This window comes from Hypomesus transpacificus, chromosome 24 (assembly GCF_021917145.1).
Source record: "Hypomesus transpacificus isolate Combined female chromosome 24, fHypTra1, whole genome shotgun sequence".
NCBI lineage: Eukaryota > Metazoa > Chordata > Actinopteri > Osmeriformes > Osmeridae > Hypomesus > Hypomesus transpacificus.
Genome location: NC_061083.1, coordinates 5,574,515 through 5,592,765, shown reverse-complemented (window position 1 = coordinate 5,592,765; position 18,251 = coordinate 5,574,515). Strand labels below are relative to the sequence as shown.

General features: G+C 50.5%; 2 protein-coding genes across 2 annotated transcripts; both read right to left on the bottom strand.

Moving 5' to 3' along the window:
* Position 1: 1 nt before the first annotated feature.
* Positions 2 to 13,398, bottom strand: LOC124486893 (vacuolar protein sorting-associated protein 13A-like; the record flags this gene model as incomplete). The annotated part of the gene is made up of 29 exons (XM_047048772.1): positions 13,194 to 13,398; positions 10,926 to 10,969; positions 10,795 to 10,837; positions 10,569 to 10,664; positions 10,321 to 10,422; positions 9,894 to 10,003; positions 9,503 to 9,562; positions 9,337 to 9,396; positions 9,073 to 9,153; positions 8,793 to 8,850; positions 8,483 to 8,610; positions 8,204 to 8,310; positions 7,908 to 8,079; positions 7,692 to 7,754; positions 6,092 to 6,224; positions 5,880 to 5,974; positions 5,614 to 5,756; positions 5,190 to 5,391; positions 4,806 to 4,920; positions 4,472 to 4,608; positions 4,218 to 4,350; positions 3,843 to 3,960; positions 3,422 to 3,566; positions 3,264 to 3,345; positions 3,002 to 3,177; positions 2,431 to 2,587; positions 2,235 to 2,314; positions 1,907 to 1,966; positions 2 to 142 (listed from the first exon to the last, which is right to left on the bottom strand). Coding segments are annotated over exons 1-29 (3,141 nt in total), but the record flags the coding sequence as incomplete, so codon positions are not given.
* Positions 13,399 to 14,107: 709 nt separating this feature from the next.
* LOC124486892 (C2 calcium-dependent domain-containing protein 4C) lies at positions 14,108 to 15,397 on the bottom strand. Its single transcript, XM_047048771.1, has one exon. The coding sequence runs from the start codon at positions 15,395 to 15,397 to the stop codon at positions 14,108 to 14,110; it is 1,290 nt and encodes a 429-aa protein (XP_046904727.1).
* Between the last annotated feature and the right edge of the window lie 2,854 nt (positions 15,398 to 18,251).

Sequence of the window (18,251 nt, the reverse complement as noted above, 5' to 3'; positions counted from 1 at the left end):
CCTCGTCCTCCTCCGGGATAGTGGGCAGGTCCTCCGGCCCCGCCCCCTTCTCGGCGGAGGGGGGGAGGAGGCTGTTCAGGAAGTTCATGGCGTTGAGGAGCGCCTCTGTGTGCAGGTGCACGTCCAGTGACGAGAAGTTCACCTGGGGGGGTAGAGTACAGTAGAGTGGGTTATGACAGAGTAGAGTGGGGTAGAGTATAGTAGAGTGGGTTATGACAGAGTAGAGTGGGGTAGAGTACAGTAGAGTGGGTTATGACAGAGTAGAGTGGGGTAGAGTATAGTAGAGTGGGTTATGACAGAGTAGAGTGGGGTAGAGTATAGTAGAGTGGGTTATGACAGAGTAGAGTGGGGTAGAGTACAGTAGAGTGGGTTATGACAGAGTAGAGTGGGGTAGAGTACAGTAGAGTGGGTTATGACAGAGTAGAGTGGGGTAGAGTACAGTAGAGTACAGTAGAGTGGGTTATGACAGAGTAGAGTGGGGTAGAGTACAGTAGAGTGGGTTATGACAGAGTAGAGGGGGGTAGAGTACAGTAGAGTGGGTTATGACAGAGTAGAGTGGGGTAGAGTACAGTAGAGTACAGTAGAGTGGGTTATGACAGAGTAGAGTGGGGTAGAGTACAGTAGAGTGGGTTATGACAGAGTAGAGTGGGGTAGAGTACAGTAGAGTGGGTTATGACAGAGTAGAGTGGGGTAGAGTACAGTAGAGTGGGTTATGACAGAGTAGAGTATAGTAGAGTACAGTAGAGTGGGTTATGACAGAGTAGAGTGGGGTAGAGTACAGTAGAGTGGGTTATGACAGAGTAGAGTGGGGTAGAGTACAGTAGAGTGGGTTATGACAGAGTAGAGTGGGGTAGAGTACAGTAGAGTGGGTTATGACAGAGTAGAGTGGGGTAGAGTACAGTAGAGTGGGTTATGACAGAGTAGAGTGGGGTAGAGTACAGTAGAGTACAGTAGAGTGGGTTATGACAGAGTAGAGTGGGGTAGAGTACAGTAGAGTGGGTTATGACAGAGTAGAGTGGGGTAGAGTACAGTAGAGTGGGTTATGACAGAGTAGAGTGGGGTAGAGTACAGTAGAGTGGGTTATGACAGAGTAGAGTATAGTAGAGTACAGTAGAGTGGGTTATGACAGAGTAGAGTGGGGTAGAGTACAGTAGAGTGGGTTATGACAGAGTAGAGTGGGGTAGAGTACAGTAGAGTGGGTTATGACAGAGTAGAGTGGGGTAGAGTACAGTAGAGTGGGTTATGACAGAGTAGAGTGGGGTAGAGTACAGTAGAGTGGGTTATGACAGAGTAGAGTGGGGTAGAGTACAGTAGAGTGGGTTATGACAGAGTAGAGTGGGGTAGAGTACAGTAGAGTGGGTTATGACAGAGTAGAGTGGGGTAGAGTATAGTAGAGTACAGTAGAGTGGGTTATGACAGAGTAGAGTGGGGTAGAGTACAGTAGAGTGGGTTATGACAGAGTAGAGTGGGGTAGAGTACAGTAGAGTGGGTTATGACAGAGTAGAGTGGGGTAGAGTACAGTAGAGTGGGTTATGACAGAGTAGAGTGGGGTAGAGTATAGTAGAGTACAGTAGAGTGGGTTATGACAGAGTAGAGTGGGGTAGAGTACAGTAGAGTGGGTTATGACAGAGTAGAGTGGGGTAGAGTACAGTAGAGTACAGTAGAGTGGGTTATGACAGAGTAGAGTGGGGTAGAGTATAGTAGAGTACAGTAGAGTGGGTTATGACAGAGTAGAGTGGGGTAGAGTACAGTAGAGTGGGTTATGACAGAGTAGAGTGGGGTAGAGTATAGTAGAGTACAGTAGAGTAGGATAGAGTACAGTACAGTTTCGATTTGAGAATTTAAAATGTAACTCAGCAAGATACAGTCCACAGAATGGAGCACAGAGAGACAGATCTACCCTCACCTTGATCAGTTGTTCTGTGTTGTTGTAGTTGGACTTGAATTCTGGACCATTTTTATCAGCCTGAAAGAGAAAGAGACAAGTCAGTTATAGGCACAGTGTGGTGCGCGTGTGTGCATGTGGGTGGTATATTTCTGTGAGGTGTGTGTGTGTGTGTGCATGTGGGTGGTATATTTCTGTGAGGTGTGTGTGTGTGTGTGCATGTGGGTGGTATATTTCTGTGAGGTGTGTGTGTGTGTGCATGTGGGTGGTATATTTCTGTGAGGTGTGTGTGTGTGTACATGTGGGTGGTATATTTCTGTGAAGTGTGTGTGTGTGTGTGTGTGTGTACCTTGGTGTATTCCAGAGTGAGCAGGTCATCCTCAGTGTTGTCTAGAGTGGTGATGAGATGAACCATCTTCTCTTCAGAATCTGAGGCGCCATAGGAAGAAGCACATTAACACACACAAACACACACACAGAGCATGCAAATAAATCACATAAAACGCCACACACACACACGCTCACACACACACACACACACTGACCCATGTGCTCAGGGCTCTTGAGGCAGATCTCCCGGAGGAAGGTGTAGGAGGTCATGTCGAAGGTGCGCAGGCTGAACTCTGTGCCCAGCCCCTCAATGTCCAGCTGCAGCACAGACACCTCCACACCTCCGCTCAGACGACACAGCTGCACCGACACCTACACACACACAGGATAGGACAGGGTTGTATGGTACGGTACAGTGCAGTATGATATGGTATAGTACAGGAAAGGAGAGGAGAAAAGAGTAGAGATGAGAGAAGAGAGGAGAGAGAGGAGAGAGGAGAAAGAGGAGAGAGAAATGAGAGAAGAGAGGAGAGAGGAGAAAGAGGAGAGAGAGATGAGAGAAGAGAGATGAGAAGAGAGGAAAGAAATGAGAAGAGATGAGAGAGAGAGATGAGAAGAGAGGAAAGAGATGAAAAGAGAGGAGAGAGAGATGAGATGAGATGAGAAGAGAGGAGAGAGAGATGAGAAGAGAAGAGAGGAGAAAGGAGAGAGAGATGAGAAGAGAGGAGAAAGGAGAGAGAGAGGAGAAAGGAGAGAGAGATGAGAAGAGAGGAGAGGGTTCCGTACCTCGTTGATCTCAAACCTGACAAGGAGCTCCGTCATGTTCTTCTGAGGATCCTTCTTCACCAGGCCCCTCCTCTTGACGGACACTGAGCGCTGGAGTGGACTGGGCATGTCTGGGAAGAAGGGGTGGTCTCCTATAGGAGAGCTGGGAGCATCATAGAACAGATCTTCCTCCGAACCTGAGCACACACAGGAAATAAGTTACATGTGAAATTAGTCTCATATCACACCTGAGGGCTAGGAACAGTGTGTGTGTGTGTCTCACCTGAGTCGAAGATGATCGAGGATCTCAGGTCAGCTATAGCTGGTTTCCTGGGGGTTAGCTGAGGCGTGTAGGACTTGGGTGCCTGCAGACACACACATAGTTTACCTCAAGTGTGGCTCCATGATAGACACAGACACACACACGGGGAGAGAGAGTACCTTGGGTGTGGAGTGTGATGCGGAGCCGCGAGGGACTGGTCTGCTCTCAGGCAGGGGGATGCTGTCTATCAGAGCCAACACGCCGCGCACCTTATCATCTGAGATACGCACCGACAGCAGAGGCAGCTCCCCAGACACCTTAAACCTGGACCACACACACACACACAGGAAGGGAGGGAGTCAATGAGTGTGTGTGTGAGAGAGAAAGAGAGGGATAGACAGTAAGTGTGAGAGAGAGACTGACTGACTGACTGAGTGTGTGTGTGTGAGAGAGACAGAGAGAGAGAGAGAGAGAGAGAGAGAGAGAGAGAGAGAGAGAGAGAGAGAGAGAGAGAGCGTGATAGAGAGAGAGTCAGTAAGTATGAGAGAGTGAGTGTGTGACTGTGTGTGTGTGTGTACGTGAGCAGGGACAGAGTCGTACTTGGGCATGCGAGGGTCAGACACCACCATGGCCCTGCTGAACACCACCTTCAGGTCCACAGGCTCCAGGATGTGAAGAGACGACTTCTTCAGCTTACGGGCATTCTTCCAGTCCCCGTCTAACACAGGAGCATCGGGAGTGACTGAGAGGGTGTGTGAGTGTAACTGTATGTGTGTGTGAGTGTAACTGTGTGTGTGTGTGTGTGTGTGTGTTTGAGTGTGTGAGTGTAACTGTGTGTGTGTGTGTGTGAGTGTGTGTGAGTGTGTGAGTGTAACTGTGTGTGTGTGTGTGTGTGAGTGAGTGAGTGTGTGTGAGTGTGGGAGTGTAACTGTGTGTGTGTGTGTGTGTGTGAGTGTGTGTGTGGTGTCCCCCTACCAGGCTTGCTGTACAGCAGCTGTAGGCTGCTTAGCTGCACGTCGAAGCTGTCATATGCACGGGACATGAACTCATCGATGGTGCTGCTGCCCACCGACAGCTGGGGCAGTCCCTTCCTGCTCTGACTGGTCACCTGCACACACAGCGGGCCAGACACAACATCAAGAGGTTGCAGGTTCGAATCGCCCAGAACGCAGTTTTGGAGAAAACACCCTTTTTAAAACGCCCTCGGCGACCCCGTATCCTGGCCTGACCTTGAAGTGTCCCAGGTCCAGCAGGATGACGTTCTGGGTGCCGCTGTAGAAGCCTGACTGAGGGATGATCACATATGACGCCATCAGGTTGACGTTCAAGTCCAGAACCTTCTGCGTCTCGATGACGTACAGCAGTCCTGGGGAGAGGCGGTGCAGGACGTATAATGAACGAGAGAGAGAATGAGAGAGAGACAATGTGTGTGTGTAGGACAGAGAGGATGTGTAAACTAGGAAAGTGCAACTGACTACAGATGGAGAGCAGGGTCTTAGAAGGAAGTCTGGTCTATGAGGCTGATATCCTGTCCTGAGGAAAGCAAACAAGTCACACACACACCTGTGGCGGTCCTGTCTCTGAACTGCTCCAGCTTCATCAGCGTGGCATTGGTCAGTTCGTCCAGCTGCAAGTCGTCAGGGGGCATGAAGAAGGCCGACATGCCGTTCACTGTTATCTACAGGGCAGAGAAACACTGTCACACACAGACATGCACACAGGGAGCCAACACACACACACACATCTTTGTATCACAAACACACACCTCTGCTCTCTCACACACACACAGCCAGACTCACACACACACACACACAGCCAGACTCACACACACACACACAGCCAGACTCACACACACAAACACAGCAAGACTCACACACACACACACAGCCAGACTCACACACACACACACACAGCCAGACTCACACACACACACACAGCCAGACTCACAGCGTCGTAGATGATCTCCAGGGGCTGGGACTCCACCTTCAGCCTCTGGTCGGCGCTGGCGTCCAGGGGGTTGGTCTCAAACAGGATGCTCAGCAGGGGAGTGCCCGTTACCGTGGCAGCCTTCCTCGACGACAGCAGCGTGGGCGCCACCCGGTTACTGGACAGCCCGGTCACCTCAAACAGACTCAGCCTGGCAACCAGCCTGGGGGAGGGGGGCGGGGGGGTGAGGAAGGAGGGAGGGAGGGAGGGGAGGTCAGAGAGAGGGAGACAAGAGAGATAGAACCAGCAGACAGACAAGCAGAGAAGGATATAGAAAGCATAGGAGAGACACAGACATACAGAGGGACAGGCAGACAGACAGACAGACAGACATACAGAGGCACAGACAGACAGACAGATAGACAGACAGAACCAGCCAGCCTACTTGATGGCCTGAGCCCCAGGTCTCTGGGTCAGCAGGGACTTCAGCTCCTCCACAGTCAGCTTGATGATCTCATCCTTGTCCTTGCTGTCCTTGATGCACACTGACAGCTTCTCCATGTGGAAGTCCACCTTCATGTCCTCAAACTGCAGGCCCACATCAACACTTAGTGTGTGTGTGTATCTGTTTTCTATATAACTCTGCTTCTCATGTGTGTATCTCAGCACTACAAGAAATCTGGGTGGGGCTTAGGACTGGTAACCACTCACATTCTTTGGCACGTTGGGATTGACAGCCGTCTCGCTGTATCCAATGGCAGTGTAGAGTTTGGACTTCTCAGCAGGTGTCATCAGCCCATCAAACCCTGAAGGGGCGGGGCCAGCCGGGTCAACAGAACAGAGAAGGTGACAGACAAAACACACAAATCAACATCCAGGTGTCGTGTGTCTCGGAGTATTGAGAGGTGTCCCCCGTGTCTCACCTCCAGTCTTGACCTCCCGGGCCTGGGTGGCGTCCTGGCCTCCCCAGCCCCACGCCCAGCCGAACCAGCCCTGAGACTCCTCCTCCTCCATCTTCAGCCCCGGGCGGTAGATACGGAGGCCTGCCTTGCTGGCCTGGGGACAGGAGGGAGGTGGAGGAGGGAGGTGGGGGATGGAGGAGGGAGGAGAGGGAGGAGGGGGGGGGTGGAGGAGGGAGGAGAGGGAGGGGGGGTGGAGGAGGGAGGAAGAAGGGTGGACGAGGGAGGAAGGGGGGTGGAGGAGGGAGGAAGGGGGGTGGGGGATGGAGGAGGGAGGAGAGGGAGGGGGGGGGGGTGGAGGAGGGAGGAGAGGGAGGGGGGGTGGAGGAGGGAGGAAGAAGGGTGGACGAGGGAGGAAGGGGGGTGGAGGAGGGAGGAAGGGGGGGGTGGGGGGATGGAGGAGGGAGGAGAGGGAGGGGGGGGGGGTGGAGGAGGGAGGAGAGGGAGGGGGGGGTGGAGGAGGGAGGAAGAAGGGTGGACGAGGTAGGAAGGGGGGTGGAGGAGGGAGGAAGGGGGGGTGGGGGATGGAGGAGGGGGGAGAGGGAGGGGGGGGGGGGTGGAGGAGGGAGGAGAGGGAGGGGGGGTGGAGGAGGGAGGAAGAAGGGTGGACGAGGGAGGAAGGGGGGTGGGGGATGGAGGAGGGAGGAGAGGGAGGGGGGGGGGGTGGAGGAGGGAGGGGGGGGTGGAGGAGGGAGGAAGAAGGGTGGACGAGGGAGGAAGGGGGGTGGAGGAGGGAGGAAGGGGGGTGGGGGATGGAGGAGGGGGGAGAGGGAGGGGGGGGGGGGTGGAGGAGGGAGGAGAGGGAGGGGGGGGGGGGGGTGGAGGAGGGAGGAAGGGGGGTGGGGGATGGAGGAGGGGGGAGAGGGAGGGGGGGGGGGGGTGGAGGAGGGAGGAGAGGGAGGGGGGGGGGGTGGAGGAGGGAGGAGAGGGAGGGGGGGGGGTGGAGGAGGGAGGAGAGGGAGGAGGGGGGGTGGAGGAGGGAGGAGAGGGAGGGGGGGGGTGGAGGAGGGAGGAGAGGGAGGAGGGGGGGTGGAGGAGGGAGGAGAGGGGAGGAGGGGGGGGTGGAGGAGGGAGGAGAGGGAGGGGGGGTGGAGGGGCAGTGTTAACATCAACATCAGCCGAAGTGCCAGTGTGAATCTCACCCTAACCAGCAGTCTAGCAGCAGCGCCAGCCAACAGCTGAGTCTGTGTGAGCTGTAACAACTCGACCACAGAGGAGTCTCCGGGAGGTCACATGACACATCGTCCACGGAGCTGTGAAGCGACCACGGCGGTGGCCTGGGACAGCGGTTAGCTGTTTACACCATGCACACCAACAAGGCCCTGACGGCACTCACTGAGGAAGTCTACACACGCGTGAATGTAGCACACGTTACTGGGTGTGTCATATCAGGAGAAGATCTCGCCGCTAAGTGAGACTTGAGACATGAGAGAGAGAAATACGAGATGTGTAGAAAGAGACGACCGATAAAAGAGAGATAAGAGAGGAGAGAGGAGAGAGATAAGAGACAAGAGATTAGAGATTAGAGAGAGAGGCTGTGCTGCTCGCTTTGTTGTTGGCATACCTCCATCTCAGCCTGCTGTCTGGCCAGAGTGATGTTGAAGATATCCAGCATCTTCTCGTGTTCCTAAGCACACAGGAAGACAAGAGTATTGATTTAGCCATTTAACAGATAACTCACATGGACAATTGTCAATTACTTAATGTCCATCATCCATCAGAGGCTGAGAACATAAAGGCAGGAAGAGGAGGAACTGGAACAAGGAACTGGAGAGAGGACCTCCAGTTCCTTGAGCAGGGTGTCTGGGGGCTTCTTGCTGGTGATCTTCTCCTTGTAGCGTTCCCGGTAACGTTTCACCGTCACCCGGTGACGCTTGATGTGTTTCCATGACCACATGTGCAGCCGGGGCTTCACATCGACCTCCATGATGCCCGTTATCACGTAGTGCCACCTGGTCACACACACACACACACAAACACACGCACACACACCAGACAGAGATATGAGCATATCTGAAGCAGAGTGATGCAGTATGAATCCCAGAGAGCTCTCTCTGCTTGGTAAAGGGTTCTGACCATTGGTAGGCGTTGGTGTGAACGTGGACTCTTGGACGGTACTTCCTGTATGGAAGGTTGCGTGACATCATGTCCACAGAGCCCAGCAGCTCCAGAATGCTGATGTACTGGAAGGAAGAGGAGAAGGGGAGGTCAGGGGTCAGATTGAGCATTATCACACACAGAAAAAATGTCCAGCTCAGCCTCCCTCAGTCTCCCTCACCCTCCCTCCCACCCAATCATTCCCTCCCCATCCCTTCCTCCCTCCCTCCCTCCATCCCTGTCCTCCCTCCTTCCTACCTGGGGTCTGTTAAGCTCGATGGCCACCTCCTTCAGTTTGACCACCAGGTCCACCTTGGGCGAGGAGAAGTCCACATCTGACCGCGGGTTCATACGCAGCTTGGCGTTCGCTGTGATTGGACGAAAAACTGCCACAAGGATACAGGGAAGATACAGTGATTGGTCAGCCTGATCTTGCAGTGATATGTGAGCAAATAGAATCAGATAAGGATGATAATAATAGGGTAGTTTGGCCATCATCCATGGATGACTGCCTGACCATGGAGCATGTGACTCGGAGGATGAGGTCACGACCGAATGATGTACTCACTGAAGTCATGGTTACCGGGAAGGGAACACTGAGCGGTGATGCTGTTCTGGAGACATAGCTATGGTAACCGGAGACAGGAAGAGGCAATTAGTTTCGAGATTGCAGACAACGCACGCACACAATCATTAGCACAAACACACACACAGGGATTTAGAACACAAGTTAGCACAAAAGCTAGCTCACACAGATACACACACACACTCTCACAGAACACACACACAGACAAACAACACAAGCTTGCTCACACAGCACACAGTTAGATGTTGACAGGGTGACTCACCAGGGCCTGATCTGGGCTGTGGTTGGAGTAGAGGGTGGAATTGACATTCCAGTAGGCAAACAGGTTGTCCAACTGAACGAGCTAGAGACAAAACCCACGAACACACAGAGATATCTTACAGACAAGCCTCCTTATCACACGACAACTCCTCATCACAACAGAACTGTGCAGTTACAAATCCATGAGCAAATACAGATGTTATAACGTCAGCTGTACAGACAGTTGAATGTGCAAACAGTAGATGTGGTAGCAGGAAAACGCTACCTTGAAGAAGAGCTTGGCTTTCTCATCCAGGAGACAAGGCTTCCAGTTAGCGTCACACGTCTGTGGGAACACGACAGGGTTCAGCTTAGGGTCAGGACCCAGAAGCAACCACAGCCTCATACAGCCCAGTGTTTGAGCAGGATCATACTCTGAATGATTACTGTACCTGCAGGCTGAGGTTTTGAAGGGATACCCCGAAAGACAGAGGACAGCAAGGGTTGGTGACCTGAGAGAGAGAGAGAGAGAGAGAGAGAGAGAGAGAGAGAGAGAGAGAGAGAGAGAGAGAGAGAAGAGAGAGAGAGAGAGAGAGAGAGAGAGAGAGAAGAGAGAGAGAGAGAGAGGGGAGAACGAGATTGAGCAAAGATAGAGAGGGAGAGAGAAGAGAGACAGAAAGGAAAAATATATATATTATATAAATAAATGGTAACAAAAGTTGCAAAAGTATTTAAAAACTACATGTACATGTATGCTTTGGATAAAAGTGTTTAACTAAATGAATACAATCTTTAAAACCCTTCTTCACTTCCTGAATAGATAACAGAAAGATAGACACTCACGTCATCCTCGTAGCGAATGTGGATGTTGGAGATCTTCACCTGCAGGTTCTTGATCACCTGGGTGACCAGCTTCTCCACAAAGGTGTCCTGCTTTTCCATGGTGGGGTTCTCTGAACGGCAAGAAGAAACCAGGGACATGGATTACTACCAGGGTAGTGTTGGGTACATCTATTTATTTGTACGACACGTAGGTAAGGATCGCTGTGTTGAACATGTTTTATATGACACAGAGGTAAGAATCAATGTGATGAACATGTTTTTCCCGTGTATTGATCTCTTGATTTCTCAAAGATCAGGGAACTCCTGGTGATGCATGTTCCATGGTAGTTTTAGACACTCAGAGCGGTCACAGTGCACTGTTTTTGTCCTTGAGCGTAGAGCTTGGAGGCTCTTTCCACAACAACCTCCGTGACCTCTGACCTCTGACCTTGCTCAGCAGCCTTCTGCTTGGTGTCCTCAATTCTCTGCAGCTCCCTCTGACGCACCTCCTGCAACTGCTTGTCCTCCTTCTCCGCATCGTACTTGATACCTGACACACACACGCACGTAAATACACACTCGCATATACGCACACTCGCAGTACACACACAAATGTATACAGTGCCATGATCGGGTGTATCTGTCTGTGTGAAAGAGGTAGGCACTTCCTGGTCATACTGGACAGGGGTTTCTTACTGGCTGTGGGCACGATGAGCAGGTAGACTCCGTCCAGTGTCGCCTCCACTGATTGGGTGTACAGGTTCTTCCAAGGAATCTTAAGCTCCAACCGTCCTGAAAAACATTAACAGAGCGTGAGAGAGAAAAGGAAATATGGAAAGTTAAGAGAAACAGAAAAGACGACAAATATCAAATTTTTCATTTTTCTGTAGAAATCAGGTCAACATTGGACTCCGAAACTTACCTATATGCCCTGCTCTGACTTTGAAAGGAATGTCCAGTTGACTCTGAAAGAACAAGTGCAAAACCATCAACAAACCCGAGGAAACCCACACACACAAAAAAGTTCAAACGTGAAAATGACAATGAACCTACCAAGGCATTCTCCTTTATCTCAAGATTTCTCAGCACAGCATTACCTGAAGAAACAGGAATATATGTTATCGGTGTGAGGTATTTCACTATGTCAAGTACATTATCGCTGCTATTGACATTCTACTTTGCTTATCAAGGTCTATCTAGGCCTAATGCTAACAGTTTTGTAATAAGCTTTATGTGTCTGCCAGGAACATATCAATGATTCATTCCGAATTATTATAATCTGCAAGAAAGACAGAATTATAGCATTGGTGAGTGTGAATGTATGCGTGAAAAAAGAGACAGTGTATATGTCTGTGTGTGTCCGTCCTCGGCCAACTCAATTATTTGAGGTCATCAACATTGGCCGAAGCCCCCGCTCAAGCGGCCGATATTCGCGCTCCTCCGCGTGTCAAATTCGTAATTCTAGAGGTTGACGTTAGTGGGTGCTGTTACCGTTAACGTTACCGGAGAGAAAAGGTAAGACTTTAGCTTTCAAAGCCCCTTTGTATTTAATTGGCCCTACTTAACAACATACGTTGGGTTTAGTCTAACGTCGGTATAATTACACTGGTTCCGGTATTTGAGTGCGAGTTGAGAATTTGGCTAACGACACTAGCACAACCACTGCTAGTTTACACTGGGCTCAACACTTTTTACTGTTTTGTACGGTATGGGGCGTCCCCAGCCACCACTCCTTCCGACTAGGGCAACATTTCTATTTAAATTTTTTGGACTAGTTTTGGGACGTGCATCAAGTGAGGCCAAACTGTGAAGCCCTTTAGCTTTGAAAACGGAAGTTTTTCCTTCTTGTTTTCAAAACCTTTCTCACCCATGACAAAAACAAGTGAAAACAATGACTTGTAAACTAGGTCATTTAAAAATGCATAACCAATACAGTCATGCAAGTCATAGCCTACAACTACACAACAGTATAATCAAAGCAATGGCTCTACGAGAAAAGATACATCCTATAATTCGTTTATTTTGTGGTTTGACGCGCCAAGCTCCAGTGGAGACAACAAATTATAATAATTGGCAATGCTCCAAGTCCAGGACCTTGCTTTCTAGACTTTTATTAATTCAAATCTATTTTGCTCCTATTTCTGTTAAATTGTTGTCAGGCTACTATCAACGGGCTTGCTGCATCGCTGTGTGAAGGTCTGGACCTCCATCATCAGTCAGGTAAAATGACCTTTGCCAAAGGCTTTGGTGACGCAGTCCCCCTCTGTACTCGATGTGGCCCACCAAGCAGCCCACCCAGCAGCCCCCATAACCCTGCCCATACCTACCCAGCCCAAACTAGCGCAGCCCCCATAACCCTGCCCACCCCAGTCTAGCTCAGCCCAGCTAACCCAGCCCAGACAAGGTCTGACCTCCCAGATCTGGCATTACTTAAAGGATCGATCTCATCAAAGGCCAAGAGTCCACTGCGAGCTTTACAACCAGGTCTCAGGTTTAAGCGGTGTCTTACTGAGCATGGCTCAAAGCAAACAGTACATAAGTGGTAAGGACACAGCAGGGAAGTTATCAAGCTGGAAGTTAAACACCACTCAGGTAATATCCGGAGCAAAAGCTAAACACGGAGGAAACCGGAGTATTTTTCTAAACCGCTGCTGTCCTGTAGTGACTATAGGTCGGTAGGAGACAGTTGCGTGTCAGTCATGCAAGTTTTGACATGTTCTTACAAAACAGAAAGATATAGGTGGAGAGATAGAGGGAGGGAGAGAGAGAGAAGTGCGGACGAGAGAAAGAAAGGCTTAATGTTATAGGTAGCTTCCTACAGTAAGGATTATAATCCTTACTGTTTTGGCAACGAGGACATGGTTAAGCTAAATTACCATGTACTCAAAATGACATCTAGCTGACAAGGTACCGGGACTTCGCCATGGGTGACTCATTTCATGGGACAAGGAACTCCACCGGGTGTGGTCACTTGAGTTCCCGAGGGCTGAACGTGACCTTTAGCTCCGTTGTATTATATTTTCTATTAAATCACCATATGGTTTTAAATCACTCTGCTACTGTACTGCTAGACTAGCTAGATTACGTTAACACTACAGCTAGCTAGCTAGGTTAGCTACGTGTGCAATATAGCTGCTAATTATTATATGAAGATTGCTTGTAGGCAATATACAAATAATTCACACTGACAGCTGATTGTACAGTGGCAATGCACGTTAGTTAGTGCTAGCATTCTGGCTACAGCAGCAACATGATGCATGTCTCAGATACAACAAGCTGGTTAGCTGGCAAGTCAACCTCCGTCAAAAACAAGCGTATTACCTCCCCATATGCCGAGCTTGAGCTGTGAGCTATCGAGGTTTACAACGTAGTCCCCTAGAAACCTATTCAGGACATCAACGACCACGCTTTCGAAGACCATGTTGCCGTGGAGTTCACCTCTCAGTCACCATGTTTACATTCACTTTCGACTGACTCGCTGGTCTGAGGACATGGGGGTGTAGTTCTAAATTGTGCAACCTCGATTAGTAAACCAGAGTATTCGTGATGGGCGGAGTCTTAGCCTTCAACGGAGAACTAAAGCCCGTGACGGCGAACCACGGGGTGTTAACATTTTGTAGTAGGAAAACCGAGGTTAGCCACAAGCATACTTATTTCTTTTTATTGCTTGTAAGTAAATCACAACTGTAGAAGAAGGCTCTCGATGCAATGTATGCTCTCCCCATGTATGATGCTGCTTTGACTAGTGTCAGTAATAATGTAAGCTAGCAGCAATGTTTTTGTCCTAGACTAGGTTATGGTGATGCAGATCAGCTGACCATTGTGTTAAAGGTACAATACTTAACGTTTAATTTTTTACAGAAAAAAAATGTTTGTCCCCTTTAAACATCCTGTTCAAACCAATCTCAAACCTTCCTCCTTGGCTTGTTTTGGGATACCACTGTCAATAAAAAGCATTCAGACAATAATTGGTGAAACTGTTTTGCACATTCAACATTCTTTTTACCGTTACTTACATTTGTAAATTTATGCATTTTAGCAGACGCTTTACTTAACTGCAGCTTTAAGCGACAAATTAAGTAAAACGACAATAGCAAGCTATTACATCCACACAACCAAGACGTTACACATAACAGGCCCAATCGCAGTTGAAGGGGAAGAATCAGGCCACACAGGACCACTAAGGGGCAGTTAAACCTGGTCTCTGGGGCAGTATCTGGTTCCTGGGGCAGTTCTTAATCAAAGGGCAGCAGCTGTGCCAGGGATTCGGTGGTGACCCCCAGCACTGCCCCCTTCCTCAGGGCGGAGTGGCCAGCCTTGTCCAGCACCTTCACCCTGAGCTCAAGCCCCAGCAAGTGGTCTGGGCTCAGGTCCGTGAAAAAGAAGTCCTCGTTGAACACGGGGCGTCGGCAGTTCTTAATGACGGCGCTCTCCTGCCTCTGCAGCTTCCCGGGGGTCAGGCACAGGCTCAGGCAGCAGTTCAAAGGTCGCAGGTCGCCGTCGTCCCTCAGGCCCTCCACGGAGACGACCCTTACGCGCACCGTGGACAGGTAGGGGTCCAACGGGGAGGGGGTGCGCTCGGCGGAGAGGCGGACGCCGCCTCGCTCCGTTAACGGGAGGACGCTCTCTCCCTGCGGACGTTCCTGGCAATGGAGGATGTCCAATGGGAAAAGGAGGGGCGGAGCCAGAGAGCCGAGGTTTGGGTTTGGATAGTGGGCAAGGGGGAACGGCTTGGGTGAGATTCCCCTCCTCCTCCTGTTCTGTCTGGGGGTAAAAAATAAGCACGACAGAGGGCTCCCTTGTGGAGGAACCCCCCTGCTGTGGCCTGGCTGGAGGAGGGGGTGTCCCTCCTGGACACCCTCCAGCAGGAGGGTGAGGGTGGGGCTGGAGCAGGAATGCGTAAGGAGGGGGGAGCTGAGGGGGGTGGAGTCGTTAGACGAGGGGGTGTCGCTCTCGGTGCTGCCCGTCTTTGATAGGCTCTTTAAGGAGATTGTCAGCCCGGATCGGATGTTTGTTTTGGGGGAGTTTCTCTCTGGCGCTGCCCTGGTGGTGGTTTTGGGTAGGGGCAGAGGCAGGGATCTGTCCAGAGTGAGGACAGGATGGCTGGAGTGGAACAGGGACTCTTTGCGTCTGGTGTTCGCACTCTCGTGCATCCCCTCGAGGCCGTATCCCTCAGCGGAGAACGGCGGGGGCTTTTTACCCTTCTGGGCTTCCGTACCGCTTTTTCCCCGGGCATTTTCTCTCTGTGGGACATGTGGCGTCCGATGAGGGGATCCAGAGGGTTCGAGGTTGATCCTTGGCGTGCTTGTTGGGACTGCAGTTCTCTGGCTGGCCAGCAGGGGGCTCCTGGTCAGACGAGGGGGCAGGCAGAACTCAGGGATGTTGCCTGGCGTCAGGATGTTGCTGTGTAGCTTGTTGGAGAGGCTGGTCTTGGCTGAGATGTCATCCTTGCTCTTGCCCACATAGCGTCCCAGATCCTGGGGAATGTTGTCCAAGCCCTCCCTGATCCTCCCCACCAGCCACATGATCTGGTTCTAAGGTTCTCCGGATATAAGTGATGATGGACTTTGTGGGCTACCTTGTGTATCCCAACGACGACTGTTAAGTTGTATCTTACCACAGTTCTGGAGTCCTGGAAATGTCCCGCTGTCAAAAGGAACATGGGCTGATTAGTAACCCATGAATCAGGCGTCCTCACAACAATGATTCCTCTCAGCAACAATTCATTTACATTTAGTCATTTAGCAGAAACTCTTATCCAGAGCGACTTACAGTAAGTACAGGGAAATTCCCCATCAAGGCAATTAGGGACACAACATCATTTGGCACGGACAAGAATCAAACCGGCAACCTTCTGATTAATAGCCCGATTCCCTTACTACTCCCTAATCCCAATGAACTCTTACCCGTGGTGACTGAAGAAGACTCCTACATGGGTATATGCAGTCCAAGGCTACCGTCACAGCCAGCAGAGTGGATGTCTAGCTCTTAAACAGATCTGTGAAATTTACCGGCAGCACCTGACAGGTGTGTTTTATGTGGTGTGTAAAAACCGGTGTGGCTGGTATCTGGAGTGTGTGTGTGAGAGAGAAAGCAGTTTGTTTCTAAACGGGTGAAGGGCAAACTGTGAGGGTCTTTTAAAGTCTAATGTCACTGTGCGTCACTGGCCAACTGCCTTTACATCTTCTCAGGGAGCAGCTTTCCTCCCCCCTACCCCCCTCCTCCCCAAACACACACATACACACACTCTCACACACACTCTCACAGACACTCACACACACTGTGATAGGAATATTATTGATAAATATGCAGAGGACATATATATGTGCTATATTTCTGGTTGCATTTATTAAAGCTTTGCTCTCGCCTTGTGCAAATGGCCCATCTGCTTTTCGGTAAACGGTCGCTGTTGGGTAAGATATGTCCAGCCATAACACACACACTCACACCTCACCCATTGGGACACAGTCACATGAACCTTCCAATTCAGTGATCCTGGCAGAGAACAGTAGATTATAAATTGAAAAAACATCCCTTTTTTAATTCTTTTTGTGCCTGTCGATACTCCGTCTTACCTGTGTGTCGCATAAAACATTAACTAGAGTTCTGGAACATTCCACAAGGCTTCAACGTTTTTCAACTGCAGCAGATTCAAAAATACGGAACGCCAGCTCGCTGTATGATTTCATCACCCCCCTGACTGCCGAATCGGCTCACCTCCCCAGTGAGCTTAAAGAAAACAGCTCTAGTTCCACCACCCCCTCTGGCCTTCTGCCTCCACCTCAAAGCCTGACCTTCACCATGATGTAGGTGTGCGTGGGTAGACACAAACCATCGCCTCTCTCCTCCACGTTCTCCGGTTGAACGTGGTCATGTTCTCCAAAGGACCACTAGAGGCCAGGAACGAGCTGTGTGTGTGTTCAGTCTCGTTTTCTATGCCGTGTGTTTAGTATTACACTCATACATATCAGTGTGTAACGGAATAAAAATGATTTTCAGATAATCAGGTACCGGTATATATCTGCATCTGTTACGGCCTCGCTAATAATTACTTAATAGTTTATAGAGTTGGGTCATAGATGAGAATTGCAGCAGTTAGTTAATCTAATACTGTAGCGGCAGTCTCCTTTACTCTGTCTCACTTTCTGTCTCTGTCTCCCTCTTTCTTTCTCACACACTGACACACACACACACACTGACACACATAACACACACACTGACACACACACACTGACACACACTGACACACACACACTGTGTCTTGTCTGTACGCTCGCTCTGCGTAGTCTCCCATGTTTGCCTAATTTAAGACAACAGCAATTAGCTGATCCCGAGAAACAATGTGCCCGTGTCTCCGCTGGTGATGAATATGCAGAGGGGAGAGAGGGGAGGGGGAGAGAGGGGACCGCGGAGCTCAAGGGTCAGGTGACTTTTTGTGGGAGTTAAGATGGACTTTATTAGGCCAATAAAAACCCAGAGTGCTTCTTCTAATAGAGAGATAAATGTTCAGGCCATTGCCGGACCTTTCTGCTGGACCTCTGTCACAGTCTCAATTAACGCTAACAAGAGAACAAAGGTAGCCAAATTTCCTCCCTCTTCCCCTCCCTTCTCCCTCCTCCCTTACCCTCTCCTCTCACCTCTCTCCTCCCCTCACCTCTCTCCTCCCCTATCCTCTCCTCCCCCTTTCTCCTCTCCCTTCTCCCGTACCCTCTCCTCTCTCTCTCCTCACCCTCTCCCTCCCTCCCTCCCTCCCTCCTCTGCTCCAACATCGTGGAGAAAGCCTACGCCTAAAGACCTTGAACGGGGATGTCAGGCTTCAGTTGCATGACATTTAGCAAACAGACCTTGCAGGCACACACACAGACACACGTGTCCCCTCAGGGCTGGTGTGATGCATGCAAGCTTCAAGTGTGTGTAGTAACTCATCCCTTTGTCCAAATGAAGAGTTCAGGTCTAGGTCAGCGGTTTAGACTTCATCCTCTCAACAAAGAAAAAGTTTACCCAGTTAGATTTCCACTCTGTGAAAGAAAGTTCCGCAAAGAACAAAAGGAGAGACAAACGTGGGCTGGTGGCCAAGATGAGAGGCCACTCTGACCCTAATTCAATCCATAATAAAGTGCAATAAAGTCTAATAACGTGGAATGATTTGGTCCATTAAAGGGGGACAGACGGTTTGGAGATGGTGGGCGGCGTCAAAGAACCTTGTTTCTGTGAGAGGACGACTGGAGACGATCACTTCAGCTTGGAGTTCATCTGTGGCCTCCTCCCATCGCACTGAATCACCCGACACAGGTAGGGGGGCGGAGGGAGTGAGAAGATGGGGGGAGAGGGGAGGGAATGAGAGAATAAGGGGGGGGGGGAGAATTGAGAAGGTAATGG